This window comes from Vitis vinifera, chromosome 9 (genome assembly GCF_030704535.1).
Source record: "Vitis vinifera cultivar Pinot Noir 40024 chromosome 9, ASM3070453v1".
Classification (NCBI taxonomy): domain Eukaryota; kingdom Viridiplantae; phylum Streptophyta; class Magnoliopsida; order Vitales; family Vitaceae; genus Vitis; species Vitis vinifera.
Genome location: NC_081813.1, coordinates 4,434,343 through 4,454,150, shown reverse-complemented (window position 1 = coordinate 4,454,150; position 19,808 = coordinate 4,434,343). Strand labels below are relative to the sequence as shown.

Below are 19,808 nucleotides of genomic sequence, written 5' to 3'. Positions count from 1 at the left end.
GGCCTAAAATTTTTATTGTGACAGCATGCGTGAGCCAAGACTCGGATGGAATCAATTTGGAATAAACGGTGGTCTCCAAGACTGACGAAAGCACTGGAAATAGGATTTTTTTGGTTCTATTAATGACACAATTAAGCAGCTGTAATGAAAGATTCACAAATCATAAACAAATGGGTTTCTATGGGATGCTTCCCTGCAGTACACAATCATCCACCCAGCCTCTGATTAATTGGGCGGTTTGTCGTTGAAAACGATAAGGTTGAGAAGGCCAAGACATACATATGATATATAGAATTTTATTCCATCCTTTTTATAAGCAACCAGTCAATTCAATGTCACCTGTACATGTCGGCGGACTGGTATAATAAATAAAAAAAGCATCTACTCAAAATGATAGGATACAAGTTCAACAAATATGCTTTACAAATCCAGTATGTGACCTGCTCAGGATCATAAATACGAAAATAAAGTTTCTATTTTCTAAGTAAGGGGATTTATTGAAGCTGATACAAAGGGTTATTAAGGGCAGTCTCATTTCAAATACCATAAAGCCAAGCATTGTATTATATTTACCTAAAGAAGTAAATCACCAGAGAGAGTTTGGTAGGGTATCCATAATAAACCCACTCAATAAACCAATACTAATTACTGACATTTAAGAGTCCTTTTTTGACAAATAAAACTTGCCTCCAGTCTCTCACCAAATAGCAAGTACTCACTCGACTAGATGAGAAATCCCCATACATAAAAGGTGCCCTCAAAACCCAGGATAAATGATCAAATCACCAAAGGAAAACTCAGCACTGATGTTAAAAACCAAGATGCCATCTATAAGCTAGAAATATTCAAACTCCACTAAGCAAACAGCAGCTGCACAATAGTTCTTGTTCTTTTCCAATTTTTTTTTTCAATAGTTCTTTGAAGAAGCCTGCCGATATTTCTCACAAGCTGCACTAAAACACCAAACCACAGGAAAACCTGAAAATTTGCATATGAAGGGAAATCATGAGCTTGTCCAATTTTTATTAGTGATACTAAAATGCGGAAAGGAGTATTTCTTCACCGTTCATACATACCGCACGTTTGAACAAGCTACTACCACCTGTCAAGCCACAATGTTGTTAAATTTACTGCAGCATGAGCAGGCGTTGGTCACATATAACTGCAACACCAAAAGAATATACAGAGAGGGGGTAAGCACAGAAACGAATATGGAATAACTTGAAATGAATAAACACAAGTGCAATTAATTAAAAGAAAAAAAAAAGATTATTTAAGGCATCAGTCTTTGGAACTTTCCATAAGCATACAATTTCTAGAACCTACCTGTAAACCAAGATAACTATACATTTTTAAACATACATATAGGGATATATATAAATAAAATAAACTCACATATGGCATGCATTAGGTACCATAGAGGGCCCAATTTAATAAACAATTTACACTCCAAGGAATGTTTAGAATAACAAAAATACCATGCAGCTAATTGTACATACTGCTTATAAATATTTGCTTAATTGCCAAAAAGCAGTGGTTGCTAAATTTTTAGAGTAGCTGTAGATCTTCTATACATCAAGTCACATTTACGCACATATAAATACAAATTCAACTATATATACAAATCCCAAACTTTGAAAGCACTCAACATCCATTCCCACTCTATAATCTGAGCAAATTACATTTGCTTAACAAAAATAGCTAGAGCACAAGTCAGGGCATTCTTGGAAAAATGGGAGAGTTTTACAACAACAATCAGCATTTGCTGCAAGAACAAGGACTCCCTTACACAATTTTTCAATCAAATATCAGGCCTTTAAGGTGGCATTGAGATCTTTTGTCTCAGCAGATATAGCATGACTTATTTATAAACTAATAAATAAACTATAACTGTTAAGATAATATGACGAATCATAACCAAACCTGAGAATTAGTACTTACCTAAGATATCTTGGAAAATATTGCAGCCCAAAGTGTTCCAGTAGAAAAGCTGGAGACCACAAAGGGCCTGGAAGAAGGCCTGCAGCAGCAAATAATCTCAACTCAGAATTTGATGAGAGCCAAAAAATGCAAAAGTTTAATTGGAAAAAAATATGACCTTTATCTGCTTATTCAACTTCACTCAACCATATCTATGTATTTCACTGGCCGAAGTTCATCTCTGAATATCTGCACAGAAAATAATCATAAAAAAATTGCATCATGGGTAAAAATGAAGTAGAACAGTAAAAGAATCCAACTTGCCTTCGAGGTTTGTTTTGTCGCTGCCCAAATTCATCACTCACAAGCTCTGCAGTGAAGACAATATTATTTGATAACAACATAATGGCTAGGCAAAGTTATAAGTAGTCTCGAGCGCAGAAGTCAAAAGGACAATATCCTGTCTTACCAGGTCTCTGTGAAGGCTTCCATTCACTACTGGGTTTACTTGAACTGTTCTCTTTGCTGCAAAGGTATACAACAAAAGCTTAAAGTTTTTTTTCCTTCTGCAAAATTTTTGCTTCATACTCTTCAAGTCAAGTAGTTTAAAACTGGGTACTTGCATGATCAATAGGAAAGAATAATCAAACTAGTGCCAGAAATGTTACTGACTTTGATGAACCCGCAGAAGATGTCTGCCCTGAGGGACGAGCATGATATGCACCATCAACAGCAATATAGGGTGGACAATATGTCGCTCCCAAAGCTCCTGCAGCACCCGCCAAAACTGGTAGCCTGGACATTATCATTCTTTTGAATGTTATTTCTTTTTATATTAAAAAATTGTACAATATAAGAAGAAAGTGAAGCGCAAAGAAATTTCAGCAGAACAATAACTTCAAATTTTGGAATATATCTCAGCCTCAACAAATATTTCAGATAGAAAGTTTGTGGAAAAACAGGGAGGGAGGAGGCAACTTCCTTTTCAACTAGTGGGTCAGCCTCTCTGTTCGCATTTCAGGCAAAATGCATAATATAAAATGTTTAAATTAGTCTTTAAAGGCATGAAGGAGGACAATAGTGTGTGTGTGTGTGCGCGCGCGTGTATAATTGATAGAGAAAATGAGCATATTATATAAAAAGATTACTAAGAAAGTGCTTTTCAGTCTTTGATCAGAATATTCCTCATTTTCAAATGATATTTGACCCTCTTCTTTTCATATTATCCAAAAAATGTACAAGGGAGGGGGCCACTCTCCACACCATCTTTCATTTTTTTCCCCTTACAAAGAAGTCATGCCAACCTAAGAGAGTCCCTCTAACCATAGAGCATCTCAACCAAGAACGCCAAACAAAGAAAATATTGACTTCGCACAATGCAGGACGATCTGGTCAATAGATTATTCCTCTACAAAGAAAAAATTTGTTTACCAACAACCACCCTCTCCTTTGAAACTGATCTGAAGTCAATACCTTTCCCTAGATAAGCTCCCAAGCCAAAAAAGCTTGCCTTCGGCATCCAGGAATTCCAAATCACTCCCATGGAAAAGAAAAAAAATGATCTCCTCAGCTCCAAGACGAAATATAAAGCTTTGACAAAAAAAGATCTATCCAAACCACCTTATCATCTCCTTCCCTATTCACCACCTTCCTTTGCAATCTAGAATAAAAATTGTTCTATATTGTCCACCTGCCAATTGTTCAAATGCCTAAGGAAACAAGGATCCAAGTGACCCCCTTCACTATCCGGTCAAGCCCACTACTCATGCCTCTTATGATACAGCTAAGGCATAGAATGAGAAGAAGAAGAAGACACACAAAGGCTCGTCTCCACACCATTTATCCTTCTAAAACTTCACTTTCCTCCCATTACTAACAGAAAAGGAGACTACTAGTATTAAAGATCCCAATCTTTCTTGATAGTTTTCTGTAGCCCAACATTGTAATCATCTCTCACTTTGCAAGAACGCCACCTCCCTTCTCTTTTTTTTTTTTTTTTTATGATAGCCAAAAGAGCAAAAAATGTATTAAAGAGCCAAAGGCTACACCAAGTACACAGGAAGTATATATGTGCGCACCAAAAATAAGAGAAAAACACAAACTTATTGGCAACCTAACCAATCGATAAAATCAATCATAGAGAAGGACTCTTGCCCTAGGACCCCTTTGGTCCACCACCCCCCTTCTTCTTCCCCATATTTCCACCTATGACATACTTCCAAAGAGCATGCCTCATAGGGGCAAATCCACTTAAAGAAGGACCTTGTTAAGAAAAGAGAAACATCTAACACACAAACCTCCCTCCTATTATTTGTGCAAACAATCGACCTCTATGTAAATGTTGCATCAGCCTTGAAATGCCTAAGTTTATCTTTTCATATCAACCAATAAAAAACATTTTAAATAATAATAATCAAACACATGGATAATTACCATCAGTTTTCTACGTCTGAAATATAAGTTTTTTCATCATGCCTCGTCTTCACTCACAAGCAATGCAATGCTTAGGTAGGTTAAATATAAGAAGTTTGAATAGAACATATAGCATTAATTTTACTCATCAGATAAACATATTTCCCACTCCATAAGAAGCATCATTCACCCATTTACTCCTTTGACCAACAGTTTACCTTCCTAGGGCATACAAGACCAAAGAGAGCAGAAAACATGAAAGAAACTGCACTTAAACCATGAAAGAATTGTTTTACCATGTCATCTCAGAATTTCCCAAACCAAGTTGTGGATTAGCAACATATCCCGGGAATGCCATGCCAACAGCAGGAACTCCAATGCCACCTGGATGCTGGCCTCCAAACTGCATAACTGCATGTCCATCCATCAAAATAAGCACTTGAATAGAAATGTAACAGAAGCTCAAAAAATTGAATGTGAGAACCAGAAGCAAGGATCTTCGTACATTTAATAAATAGATTCAAGTAAAATGGACAGAGACAAAAACTCAGAATATAATATCTGTTCCCACCTGAGAGATTAACTAGAGCAAGAAACAGTTCAATATCAATGATGTAATTGAAGAAAGTATACCTGGCAAAAAGGCTGGAGTTCCAGGGAAGTTCTGATCACCATGACCAACACCCATATTACCAGTGGCTCCCATAACCTGGGCCCCATTATATAGAAAAGAGCCCCTTCCACTTCCTTGAACACTACCTTTCCCTTTTCCAACCAATGCAGTTTTGGACTTACTTGATTCTGGAGGAGAATCCATGTCCCCGTGTTCAAAAGAATTTATTGAGAGAGCATTTTTAGGTGGTGAGGAAGTTTGAGATCCACTACCAGGACGCTGGCCCAACTGCTGAGAAGAAGATTGTAAAGAGGGTTGAACCCGGGCTTGAACAGGACTTCGTTGAACAGCATGGAGTTGTGCTGGAGGGGCAGCTCTATTGAGTTGGTTATGAGATAAGGTTGGTTGAAAGTTCATCTGCCCTGACGGAGCCAAACCCCGACCCTGAGCCCTGACCTGGGGAGATTGAGTAGTAGTAATTAATGAAGATCCGGAAGATGGCAATTGTAGATTGTTTAAGGACTTCCCAGCAACCGGAGAAAGAGAATCATCAATATAAAGTTTGTCCATGCCAACCGAATCAACTATATTCTTCCCCCGCGGCAATGCACCAGATTGTGATGTCCCAAAACTCTCCTCTGCAACAGACGGGCGAATATTTCTATTGGTAGTTCCAGTGTGTAGATCTCTCTTCTGCGTCAGAGAGATCTCTTTATTGGAAGAGCCAGAAGGGTAGAAAGGAGGAGAAGCAGAACTCAAGCTCGATGCAAACACATGTTTTCTTGTAGGTATCGGATCAGATGCTACATTTGACGTGGGTGTGAATGCTCTCCCAGAACTACTATGTGAAGCTTTCTCAAAGGACTTTCCAGATCTAAGACAATCAGCAAAATGCAAGATATAATTTATATAAAAATCTTAACCAACAAAGAAAGATAAAATTCAATGGCATAAACCTCAAATTTTATACTTACTGTTTGTTTTGTGTTGGAGTCTCACTTTTGTACCTTGCAGGAGGTTCATACCTGCGAGGACCTCTCCCCCTCACACTCCTAGGCACCTGGTTCTGATTGCTGCTGCTGTTGCTGTTGTTGTTGTTGCTGCTGACATTGTTGTTATTATTGCTGTTGTTATGGTTGTTGTATGCTTTAGACCTGTTTCCTCTTCCATACCCACGGTCAGCACCTCTGTTTTTACCACGAGCATGATAATGTCCTTTAGAATTCCTCCTACCCTGGAAATATTTTGAAGTCAATCATCAGAAAGGTAAGTCTCAAATTTAAGATTAAAAAATATTAAATAGGCCAGCAAACAACTGCATGTTACACATGAATAAAACCACTCACCTCTTCGTAATGCCTTTCCTGCATGGTCATCTCCTCAAACTTGTCATGCCCCCATTTCCTGTCATCTTTGGACTCCCACAACTTCCTTCCACCAAGAGTTCGCCTAATCAACAGACAGTTGGTTGAAGAATTATACACTAGAAGTTGGAGAATAAGAAATGTATATATCAAGAATTCAAAAGTACAGAAAGCAGACACTGTAGACACTTATAATGGTAAAGAAGGAAAACTGAGGGCATAAAAGAAAAATCCTTTCTGCTGGAAGGGTGCACCGCAAATGTAAATACAGCACTGTCCATCCCATGCTTTTCCACTTTATTTTTATTTTAACATGTCAAACAAGTAATCCACTATTTTTGCCCCTTGTATGGATAACTAGAGGAGGGCACAAGAACTGGCACCTCAAAACATTATCAAAATTGTTGGAATTTGTCTCAACTTCCTGTTTCAATTCAACCTTTATTTATTAGAGTTCCTTTCGCTAACAATTTCTTGTAGAATATTTGAGCAGAGTTGCGAGGAAATGAAGGGAAATACTGATAAAGCATGGAAACATATGTTTGTTTCATGGTTTGGATGAAGTATGGGAATGTGGGTTTTGTTTCATGGTTCATGCAAAGCATGAAAACATAAGTCTGTTGTTCATGGCTCAGGTATGCAAATACCATGTCTCTCTTGTAGTTTATGGTTGATTCTTTATTCAATCACATAACAAGTGGCATCCAAGCTTCCACTGACACAAAACAAATGGCATATAAGCCAAGGTTGGAACAGATCCTGGCCAAGTTTTGGAGAATTCAAAATCAAGGCAAAGAACCCAAAAGAGTGGAGAGCAGGTGTTAAAAAGTGAGGATTATCAAATTCTAAGCCAAATTGAGATCCAGATCATGGAATCAGAGAGTAGAGGTGATAAAAGCTATCCAGAAAGGACAAGAGGTTTGCCAAAATAAATAAATAAAATTGGTTGAAGGTGAACTCAATTGTTTATTAGTATATCAGTTGATCCAAAATAAATATGGACACATTGTAAGATCATGGAATGGAAACAATGGCTTGGAAACCATATGCACATAGTGCTTTTTATAGCAAGAACAAAGACAATTACTTCAAGTTCCCAATTGGAATACATGTGATTGGTCATCCCATTAATGTTTAGGCACTGAAGGTGGCATATTCTTTGAACAAGACATCTATCCTGGATGAACATGTATTTAGGAAAAATGAAAGATTGAGTTAAAAAGTGAGTCAAGGTGATGATGTAAGAATTCATCTCAAATTCATAATTAGATTTTACTTACTATTTTTATTAGAATCCAAAGTTTCTATAAGAGAGAACTTACCTTGGGTCTAAGGTTAGAAGAACTAATGAAAAACTTGTAATGGTTTTATAGGATGTGCAAATATGTGAGAAAGAAAATAGAAAATGGAAAATATAGGCTTATTTCATGAATCGAATGGAAGATCCAATGGAGCATTGAAACATGGATTTGTTTCATAGCGCCTATAGAGCTTGGAAATGTAGATTTGTTCATGGCTAGGATCAGAGTGTCGATACTAGGAGCAAGGTCAGGTTCAATGTGGAATCATTAGAATGTGTCATATCATGAACAGAAGAGAAACAAACCATGCTTTTTAAAGGCAAAGACAGCATACAAGACGAAAGGATATCTAGACACAAGCAAAAAGCAACACACTCCCTCATTCATGAAGAATAGAGAAAGAAACAACTAAAATTTCAAGAACCAGAGAGGAATAAATCAGCACAAGGCAAGAGGGGCCGGTCTCTAGCTAACAGATGCTTCCTTTGCGGTATGGAAGAAGAGTCAATTGATCATATTCTTATTCAGTGCTCTAAGGCAAGAGGGTTATGGGAGTTATTGTTTGCTCTGTTTGGTGTTACTTGGGTCCTCCCTTCTTCGGTTAGAGATACTCTTAGTGGTTGGTGTGGCTTTAAGTTGGGCAAGAAGCGTAGGCAGGTGTGGAACGCAGCCCCTTTGTGCATTTTTTGGGCAGTTTGGAAGGAAAGAAACAAGATAGCTTTTGATAATGAAGAGTTATCAATTCATAGGTTGAAGAATTCTTTTGTTTGTAATCTTTGGCTGTGGACTAAATCGGTTGTAAATGAGGGTCCTCTTCCTTTGATCAATTTTTTTGATTGGCTAGGCGCTAGTTGAGGGCTGGTATTGTATCTCTATTTCTTTTTGTGCCTATTGGCGCCTCTTGTATACATCCTGTATGCTTGGGTCAGCCTCAAGGCGCCCTTTTCTAATATATTTTTGTTGTGTGTTTGCCTATCAAAAAAAAAATAAATCAGCACAAAGTATGCGAACAAGAGGTGCAGGTATGTAGAACTCAGCAGGAAAGACTTTTCGAATTGACTACATACAATAGCCTGTATTTAGATTCAACCAGTTGTTGTATGTTCCTCTCAAAACTAAATTATAGCTAGTAACCTAAAATTTCATCCACACAATTTTTTAAGCTGAAAATGCTATTGAATAAAACTTATGATCAACTAACTACCAAAGCATATTTTTTGTAGGCAAGGATTTCCACTCCAACCAAAAAAAAAAAAAATTAAAATAATGATACGGCAAAGACAAGAAGGGGATTATACAACAAGGGAAGAGGATTACACAACAAGGAGAGGGGACTATACAACAGTGAGAACAGCAATCATAGGGTACCCAACACAGCCACCTTTGAGAAACCAAAAGGCAGATATTTCCAAACGGGAAGTAAATTATTGTCTTTCACTAAGGGTGTGCTCAGAGAATTCAATACATGCTCTTTTTGACACTTCTTGATACATGCTCTTATTGTCTATCAAAAAATTTAACTCATGTGACAGGCATTTAAAAAGTACAAAAAAAAACAAACTTAGAAGTATAGAACAGTCGCAAAACTAAGTACCACAAATGACTAAATAGTATAGACAAGGCGAAAGCATGTGGGCACTTTTCTCTCATTTTTTCCCCATGGACCACATTATAACTTCATTGACAGCAAGACCACATTCCCAGTGCATGGAGGCGTGCCTACCAAGGTATCGAGAACCTATATCTGGGTTCACTTCAAATCCAGCCTTAGGGATGCAGTCTAAAGATGCCTGGGAGTTACAAGAATTATGCAGAGTGCTTGTCAGCCCAACATTGCACAAGACAAGGGAGTAGGCCAAGATAAGCTTCTTACATCTTTTACGTCTCACCTTACACTCCTTTAACATTTTATCATGTTAAAAGTGTCAGTTGAAGCCGTGTTTCTTGTATTTTTATACTTCGAAGTTTTTGAAGCACGATCTTTCTTTTTCTTTTTCCTACATTTAATCATGTTTCCTAATTGAATCATTTTTTAACTATTTGAATAATTCTATTAGCAACATTCATATAACGTTATCAGCATGCATCAAGTATTCTCTCAAACAAAAGCATGAGATGCATAAAAAACCCACTGCTGCTTAAAATAATTCATACCAAGAACTTCCTCATTAGTACTTACATCACTCATTCACATCTGTTCAAATGTTTTGACATATTTATGAGTAAACTAGTGGAATACATATTTATGAGTAAAATAACGGAATACTTCACATACCTGCACCATAATGTACAATACTATGATACATAATGCCATCCAAAAATAATCATATCTTATCATAGTCATGCTAAACTTCATCATATAATCATATCAGAGCAAGTTAATTTTTTTTTTTTTTGATCAATAAGCACAATATGTATAGCAAAGAGACGCTAAAGAAGCGACTCACAAAGTTACAATATAGATCAACTCACCCCCTTACAAAAGGACCCAAAACTCAAGGAAAGCACAAAAAACCCTCTCCCTTAACACATACACACCCATTCTATAAAATCTATTAAGGTCGAAGGACCATCTTTTATCCACAATTTGGTTTCCGACCAAAGTAAATACACAAAAGAAATTTTCAGCTTTTGCACACCGTCCTCAAAAGCAATTGAATTCCTAGCCTTCCAAATAACCCAAAACAAGCATAACGGTCCCAGTTGCCACGCCACCTTCCTCTTCTTGCCCACAAAAGAACCTCTCCAATCAGAGCAAGTTAATAAAGCTCACTTAAAATATTTGGCAAAGTCCATTATCATGTACCTGTAAACCTAATCCAATTTCCCCAATCCAATCATCATATTTCCAACATAAACATGCTCCTTTTGACCTTGCTGAAGTTTTGCAAACAATTTTTTATTGTTTCTTCAATTCTCCCAAAATTTTGTCAACTCATTGCTCAAATTGAAGTTTATAAAATATACTTGCCATTACGGATTGGAGATTGAGGACATTGAAAGTCTTATGTCATACTCACTTGTGTACACTTGTCTCCATCCACACTAGATGCGAGAGCACGGCCACTGACCACTTCGAGATTATTCTCAATCCAATCATTCGTTGTAGCTTTGTCTAGTAAATTAGATATAGTTCCTTTCTACCAACCAAATTTATATGGAAATCAAAAGTTCCATCTAAGGTCAAAGTCTTTGCTTGGTCATGGACACACAAAAAGGTAAATACCAACAACATGCTATAGTTGAAAAGAGCTTTCAAATCCCTTAATCCTAATCAGTGCCTTTTATGTAAGGGGAATAGAGAGTCGATTGACCATCTTTTCCTACATCATACGATAACTTGGGCTTTGACACTGTCTATTCAAATAGTGGCACACAAACGACATGTTACAATTGGAAAGACCTTTCAAATCCCTTAATCCTAATTGGTGCCTTTTATGTAAGGGGAATGAAGAGTTGATTGACCATTTCTTACTGCATCGTACAATAACTTTGGGCTTTGGCATTGTCTATTTAGATAAGTTACGATTAATTGGGTCCTACCCAAGAGCATATGAAATATGACAATCATTTCATATAGGGGTTTGGGAAGCTCCATTAGAGGCAAGACCCTTTAGCAATTGCTTGTCTCACATTGCTTAGAATTTTGTGGCAAGAGAGGAATGTCAAAAAAAAATTAGGATAAGTAAAGGATGTCAAAGAGGTTGTAGTATTTACTTCACTTCTATTCCTTTTTCTGAGCTTCATGCACCGAGACTTTTAAAGGCATTTCTCTCAATATTATTCAACTCAATTAGCATTCAATATGTAGACCAAAAAGGTTTGGACATCATTGAGAGGTTCCTAGTAAAAACTTGAGGGGATGAAATCTTTTTAAATTGTGTCGTAGTCTAAATCTTTTGTATAGACTCCTTGTATAGTAGCAGAGTTCAATCATATTTTGGTCAGATTTTTTATAATTGTGGGAAAGACTTCTCATCCTTCTCTTGTTCTTTTGAATCTTAATAAATACATCTTTTGTTTCTAATAAAAAATATATATACACTTGCGATACATTAATAAAAAAGCACCAACATGCATGTGAACCATCACAGAGATGTAATGTATTCCAACAACATTCAGAAACTTGACCATCATGTCAAATATTTAACTTTCTGTCATTAAATAAACCCATTGATGAAATCTTTGGGCCCTCACCCATCTGATATCTAAGCCTCACTTCAAATATTTTAAAATTGCTAGATATTTTCATGTAAATCAGTTACTAATAATAGACCAAAGTCATTTTCGCTTCTGAATATGAAGTCACTCACCAACATCTAAGCAGGTGATACCATGTATCTCTCTAGTTTTTGAGTTCTTCTCAAGCTTCTTGGGATAAACTTAGAGGCACAACATACCAACAGCAGTTATTTAGTGGTTACCATCACTGTTCCAAGAATGAAGACTCTCAAGTCACTAAGCAAGAATTTCTTTTTATCAGTGGCCACTGACCACACAAGTAGCACATGAAGGCTTCATGTCCCCTTGTCAAGAAATTTGGGAGAATGTTCTAAACATAAGACCTTTGAGATGGAGATTTTTAAGGTTATTATATATTGATATTATATCATGAATTGATATTACTTTTGTAAGCAAGCGGAGAAATTGCCGAATCATACTCCTGTTCACTATGGGTATGCACATGGTTTATGGTCTGTCCTGCTCTCTCTACCTGGTGTTTCCTGGTATTGATCAATTTAGTGAATGGGTGTTTGAATCATTGGCATGGAATCTTTGTTCACACGAGAAAAAGAAGGGGTGGATATTGGTTCATTTGTGCTTATTTTGAAAAAAAAAAAAAAAAAAAAAAACAATTGGTTCATTTGCGCTTATTTTGGAGCTTATGGAAGAAGCAAAATCATAAAATCTTAAAACAGATAAGAGTTGCTGAAGTTGAAGCTGAAAGATGCACCTCTCAGATTATCTATATTTTTTTTTTTTTTTGATAAGTAAGCACAAAATGTATTAAAGAGTAGAAAGCCACAAAGCATACAGGGAGTATACAATGCAGCCACACCCAAAAACAAAAGAAACAAACAGCCTCACCGGACCTTAAGTAGCCGCTAGCCACTCCAAAAAGACTAAAAGCGAAGAAGACTCCTCTCCCATGTACACTCTAACCCAACTCCACAAGTTACAAACAAAATAATTTTTGAGTTTCTGTATATCCAAAGAACCCCCCCCCCCCCCCCCCCCCCTAAAAGGCTAATCTATTTCTTTCCTTCCATACCGTCCAAAAAATACACAATAGGATGGAATACCAGATTTTTTTTCCTCTTTCTCCCCACAAAAGGGCCCCTCCAACTAAGTAACACCTCTTTGACTGTCTCTGGGAACACCTAATGAACCCCAAACAAGGCAAGGACAATTTCCTAGAGGACCCTAGCCACTGTATAGTGTAAAAGAATGTGATTTACATTTTCCTCTTCACAACCACACAAAAAACAGCAATTAGGGGCTTTCTGTATGTATATTTATACATTCTTATTTGCCTATCAAAAAAAAAAAAAGATGCATCTCTCAGATCATTGTCTTTCTGATCAAGGGGCTTTCTGGATTTTGAAAACCTATCCTTTCTAGATTACATTGGTTGGTTGGGGAGGGGCCCAAGGCCCTTAGAATGGTGGTTTATGTACTTCTTCTCTTTTTGTTTCTTCAGGTGTTCTTACATGCTGCCTGTGTACCAAGGTTGTACCCTTTGATTGCGTGTCTTTTTCTTTATGTTTGTTCAGGTGTTCTTACATACTTCCCATGAACCAAGGTTGAGGCCCCCTTTCTTTGCTATGTGCTTTTTGAACAAAATCCTCTTCTTCTTTTTTATTTTTTTGTTTGAGAGGCAAATGGGAAAACATGTATTAGTAGCATGAACAAAATCCTTTTTTGAAACAGGAAAAGGAAAAAAGGCTCCATAATAAAAACAAGATGTAAATTTTGTTATTTAGACTAATAGCCAAGATAACATTCCAACTTAACGAGAAGGCTTAAATTGTTTAAATACAAATGAAAATTAAACTTAATTCTGATTAATTCTTATTTGATGGTTTTTCTTGTATTCATGCACTGATTCACTGTTGGTAATCATAATCCCTACTGATATAAAATCCACTACAGAATGATACGGTTACCAAAGAAGGTAACCACTTAACAGTTCCTTCAGTACGTAAAGCCCATTCCAAAGTGTCCCACGTTTTTTTATTCTTACTTTTAAAAGCTCTTCTTGCTTCCTTTGCTGTTTCTATTGTTATTTGGTGATGTGTCCTCTCAGGGCCTTGGGTTTCTCTATTTGGAAAACAGAAGATGCATTTTTTTTTGTTAGAATGCATCGAACCCTTAACTAATGTTCAACATACTCAATTTGTTAATAAAGCAACTGAAAAAGTCAAGACTTTTCCATTATAGATATGTGGAACATGGGAACATGGTACAAAAAATACAACTGCTAACGATGAAGGGTACTTGTGATCCCTAATACGAAGCATATGTTGAAAAAATCACTGTGCATGAGTGCTATGCATTGAAAGTCGAGTAATTCTCATAACTCAACACAAACTCAAACCAAGATATATTACCTGTGTCGACCACCGGCATTGTCACGAAACCGGTCATCGTGCATGTAAAATGCACCGGCTGTCGGCACCGCAAATGGCTCATTCTCTTTCTTCTCCTCCTCGCCCCCAACATGATCCGCGCCGCGAGCCTCCGTGGACTGTGCCCCCAATTCCTTCACCGCCTCCACCACCACTACCGAACCCTCTCCACCACCCCCTCCGCCACCGCCACCGTCACCGCCGCCCACCTCCTCAAAATTCCCATCCTCCTCCTCTTCCTGCACTTCCTCAACCTCTTCCTCCTCCTCAACCTCCTCCTCCTCAACTTCCTCCTCCTCTTCATCGTCCACATCCGATTCTTCATCATCGTACTCCGCTGCTCCTCCCTGACCGTCCGATTCACCCTCTGACCCAATCCCCATCCTCGGATCAATCCGCCGTGCCGGCTTCTCCCTCGCGTCCCCCTCCTCTTCATCATCACTCGCCTCCCGCCGCCGCATCGCCAGAGACAGCTTTGCCTCCTCCGGATCACTCTCGTACTCCACCTCGTCTTCTCCGGCCGTCGCCATCACCAAAATTCACACCAAAAGCCCCAACTTTTGCTCCTCAAACCGTAAGATCCAAACTTTCTCGAGAGCCAAACAAGAGAAAAGCTAGGGTTCTTGGATTCTGATCTGTGAGTTAAGAGTGAAGAAAGCCCTAGATTTTTGAGGCGAGAACAGAAGGGCAGATTTGGAAACTTCTATATAGGTGTCGTCATAAAATTGAATGGAGAAGACGTATGAGAAGGTGAAAATAGATTTGGGGACCTCCAGGCTCCAGGTATTCATCTAATTTTTTCAGGGGTATTTTGGGCCATTCACTAGGGGGTTCGTGTTGTTCAGTCAGAGTCTGACAAGAGGTCTTCTCCGGTGGATCTCTGTACAGTGTGGACAATTGACGAATTAAATTTTGCCACGTAAGCTTATTTTTATCTATTTATGACATAGGTAAGATAATTATTTCTTTTTAATCGATAATATTAAATAAAATCATCAAAAAATGAATTTACCATTTTTAAGCTAATAAAAATAATTTTTAAATAAATATATATTATAAATTTTTATTATATGATATGAGTTACAAAATCATTATGAAAAAATTATTCACATCCTTTAATGATAAATAAAATTTTTTCTAATCTTCTAATTAATAATGATATTATTTTTTATATTATATAAATTTCCTTATTTTATTATTTTTTTAATAAAATTGAATAAAAAAATTTAATTGACATCCACAATAAAATAAAAAAAATTAAATTAAGTTAAAACTAAAGAAACATAAAAAATATAAATATAAAAAAAAAAATTTGATGTTCACTTCCGTTGTAAAATGTGCTAATTGAAAATATGGATATCCACAAAGAAATATCACAGGAGTCAATATATTTAAAAAAAGAATTAAGTTTTTTTGTTTCAATTGTATTTAACTTTTCAATATTTTAATTTTAATTATATTTTTAATTTTTAAAATTTTTTATTTTATCATTGTTCAATATTCTTTGTTTTTTATAAAAAAAAAAATAGTAAATCACGATGACAATTAAATGAAAAAAAAATAGAATTAAAAGGGATTCGAGTTATTTAATATTAAACATCCACATGTCTATTTGTTAAACAGTGTTATTGACACGACAAGTAAGAAGGGTTGTAGATATGGATGAAAATAAAACCGATTTATAAAATTTTAAATTTTTTTTCTATATTTTTTAAAATTAATCGGTCATAACCCATTTACAGTTAACAATTCAACAAAAAAGATATGCTTGAAAATAAATTTTTAATGGTTACATTATTTTAAAGATTTTTTTTTTTTTTTTTTTTTTGGGTGTGACTACACAATATATGTTATTATAGTTTTTTATCATTAAATTATTAGTCTTGATAATAAAACCTAATTAATAATATTAATAAAATAAGTTAGGTAAGTAATTTAAAGATGTAATAACTCTTAAGAGGTTGCATTATGTTTTTTAACACTATCAATTAGATGCAATGTATGCACAAATAAAATTAAAATTTATGCCAATTTTCTATATGGTGGTGTTCTTTTTTCATTTTTTACTTAATTCTAAGTAGAACTTAAGACTAAATAATGTTTAACAATGTTAAGTATTAAGTTATTTGTTTATGTAATATTATATTTCTATTAAGTATTAAAAAGTAAAAATAAAATAAAAAATCTAGTTTATTTTTAGTATTAAAAAAAAATTATTTTACCTTTTTTAATTCAATCAAAAAAATTAAAGAAATAACTAAATAAGTAACCAATTAAAAAAACAATTATTTAAAGCGAAAACAATTTCTTTTCAAAAAAAAAAGTTAGAAAAATAAACACCCTCTTAAATTATATTTAGTTTATAAAAAATATTAAAAAAAAATTGCTTGATTTTACTATAAAAAACAAATATAAATAAAATTAATTAAAAACTTATATATTTTTTAATTATATAACATTTATACAATGAAGTTAAAATAATATATAAAAATAATTTATTAATTTCAATTTTATTTATTTATATAAAAATAAGTTTGAAATTTTTCGAAACTAACCATAGCCTTAGGTGGTGTTTGTTTTTTGGCTGAATAGAAAAAGTCAAAATATTTGGCTTTTTCTATTCAGCTAAAAGTAATCTATTAACATTATCCAATATAATTAAATTAAACTTATTGATAACAAGTTCATTTTAACTATGTTGGATGATGTCAATATGTTACTTTTAGGCGAATAGAAAAAACAAAAATATTTGGCTTTTTCTATTCAGTCAAAAAACAAACACCACCTTAAAGTTTTAACAAACGACACATGACAAAAAATAACCTTAAAATTTTTTAAAATTTTAGTTTTATTTCATCTATTTATAATAAGCCACAAAATAAATTCCTATATTATTTTTTTCATCTAATTAATAATCTTAATAAAATATGATAAGATGAGCAATTTAATAACAATCCATTTTCTTAATAGTATGGATTAGGCGTAACGCATGCATAAATAAGAATAATATAAAGATTAATTATTATTATTATTGTTAATTATATTGATATACATTATTGCATATCCTTTTAGGCAATTAATTTATTTATATGCCTGTATATACCTTATGATTGTCTTTTACATGGTAACACTGCAAAAAAAAAAAGGCAAACCCTAACCATTTTTTTCAATTCTTGAGCTACTAAAGAGTCATTAATCCTACTTAGACACCGAGAAGATGACCTTATACTAATTGTGAAAATCCTACTAAATAATTTTTACGTGAAAAATACTCACACTAATTGTGAAAAATCATAGGATTTAAGACCTCTGATCTAAAATCTACAAACGGATTATGTAGAATTATTTAACTACTTACCCCTAAAACCTACTTCATAGAATCTACAACTTGATCAATGACAGTAACATAACAATCTCCAATTGTTCAATTGAATTCTCCTTAGTCTCGTTGAAGGGATGTAAGTCTTCTAACAACCTAACATTAAATCTTTGTTGAGAGATTGAGAACGATGAGACAAGTTATATTGAACCTCTCTCAATGTGTCCAACACTAAATGAATTAAAAGAGGGTTTTATATCGACCTACATGCCTAGGAGATTAGTATTTAAAATTTAAAAAAAATAATATTTATGAATTTCCAAAAAGATAAATCTGATATATTCTAACATATTCGGGACGACTTATTGAGTGCACTTACACATTCCTCGAGTATTTGAGCGTTGGATAAACACTTGAGTGTTGTTTCCACCGTTCGAACATCCTTGTTTTTCTAAAACATTAATTTAAACAATTTTAATTTATATAAAAATTTATAATTTGCTTTGACAATTCAGTCACCTAACTTATCAATTAATAAATTGTTTTAAACTTATCACTTTTCGATTGAGTCAACAATAATCTTGATTCTTCAATGAAATAAGCCACTATCTAAAAACTTTTATAAGTTAGAAAATATTTAAACAAAATTGCTAACATACAATGCATTAATTGTCCTAACAAACTTAAAACAATTAAAAAATATTTTCTAAAAACCCTCTATTTTCTATTTTTGATAATAGAAACTGCTTTTTTATCTTATAATTGTCAAACATACTTTCCTTTTTTTTTAAAAAAAACAAATAAATTGTTTTTAGAAACAAATAGTTGTCATATATAGGCCTATATATCTCTCCTTCATGTGCTTCATACAAATCCAGATGGGAAGAAAATCCTCTTTGAAGTAGTCAAAAGAAACAATTTATAACTACGTTCTTAAGCATTTCCTTCATAGTTTACATGACTTTTTTTTTTCTCATATTTATCGGGTCAATGCTGTTGAATCTTTCTCTTTAACAATAGGCTATTGTAACTTTTGCAGTATATAGAGTAAGGATTGTGTACTTTCGCTTTGTCCTCTGAAGTTCCAAGATTTTCAAGATTGAACTTGAAATTAATCTATGTTTTATAAACAAGAAAAATACTTTATTTTTTGGGAGGTCACTTTTTTAAAATAGGAAATGTTTTACCCATTTGACACATATATTTCTAAAAATATTTGGAGAGTACAAAAAGGATTATTTGATTAAAAACATTATTAAAAATGCAAATTTGGAAAAATCACTCATTTTTTTTATAACATGAAATATAAGGTCCATTTGTTAACTGTTTTCGAGAACTGTTTTACATTATTTAGAATAAAAAACTAGGAAAATATATTTGATAACAAAAAGTTGTTTTATGTTTTTTTGTTTTTAGGAATAGAAAACAAGGCGTTTTTAACATTATTAGTTGTTTTCACTTGTTTTTATTAAATTGTTTTAAAAAATAATTATACAAACATGTAAAATATTTAAAAATAAAACATTAAACATTAAAAAATATTTTAAAACAGATTAAAAACATTTTAAATTTCTAAATAGACTTTTGTTTTACAAAACATTAGAAAATAGTTTTTAAAAATTGTATTTTAGAACTGTTTTCGAAAACAATTGTCAAAAAAATCCATAATCTCTTTTGTACAAAAAATACCTTTCAACAAATTTTTAATCCATGTTTTGAATCAGACATTTTTTTTTAAATAAAATATTCATGAATAAAAAATATCAAAATACATGATGAAAGCAACTATTTGAGATAGGGTATCAAACTGCATGCACTCCCAATCCCTTGAAGCTTGGTATTAGCAAGTTAAGTTATAAATGGTGCAAAATACCACACAATTTTTACCCCTAGGTTATGTTTAGTTCTCGGAAAATACTAAGAAAAAAAAATGTAAAAGAAAATGATTTTTTCATGTTTGGTTGTCCTATGAAAAATATTAAAGAAAATCAAATATAATTAAAACTAATTAAAAAATTATGTATTTTTAAATTATTTAATCTTTATATCGATGAGTTAAAATAAATAAAATAAGTTTGAAGTAACAAAAAAAAAAAAATTTATTAATTTTTAATATATATTTTTTTATTTTCCTTCACTTTTTCTTTCCTTCTATTTTTCTTTTGTATTTTCTTTCCCTTCCATTTTCCTTCAATTTTTTTGGAAACCAAACATAGCACTATAGAAAATTGTACTTTCCATAAAATCTTA

General features: G+C 33.9%; 1 protein-coding gene across 1 annotated transcript; it reads right to left on the bottom strand.

The window, feature by feature from the left end:
* Positions 1–541: 541 nt before the first annotated feature.
* Positions 542–15,036, bottom strand: LOC100256571 (protein MLN51 homolog). Its single transcript, XM_010656393.3, has 12 exons — positions 14,222–15,036; positions 6,292–6,394; positions 5,920–6,179; positions 4,966–5,819; positions 4,629–4,743; positions 2,593–2,715; positions 2,390–2,445; positions 2,245–2,290; positions 2,099–2,169; positions 1,942–2,020; positions 1,077–1,162; positions 542–978 (listed from the first exon to the last, which is right to left on the bottom strand). The coding sequence occupies exons 1-9, from the start codon at positions 14,767–14,769 to the stop codon at positions 2,142–2,144; spliced, it is 2,133 nt and encodes a 710-aa protein (XP_010654695.1). The 5' UTR covers positions 14,770–15,036; the 3' UTR covers positions 542–978; positions 1,077–1,162; positions 1,942–2,020; positions 2,099–2,141.
* Between the last annotated feature and the right edge of the window lie 4,772 nt (positions 15,037–19,808).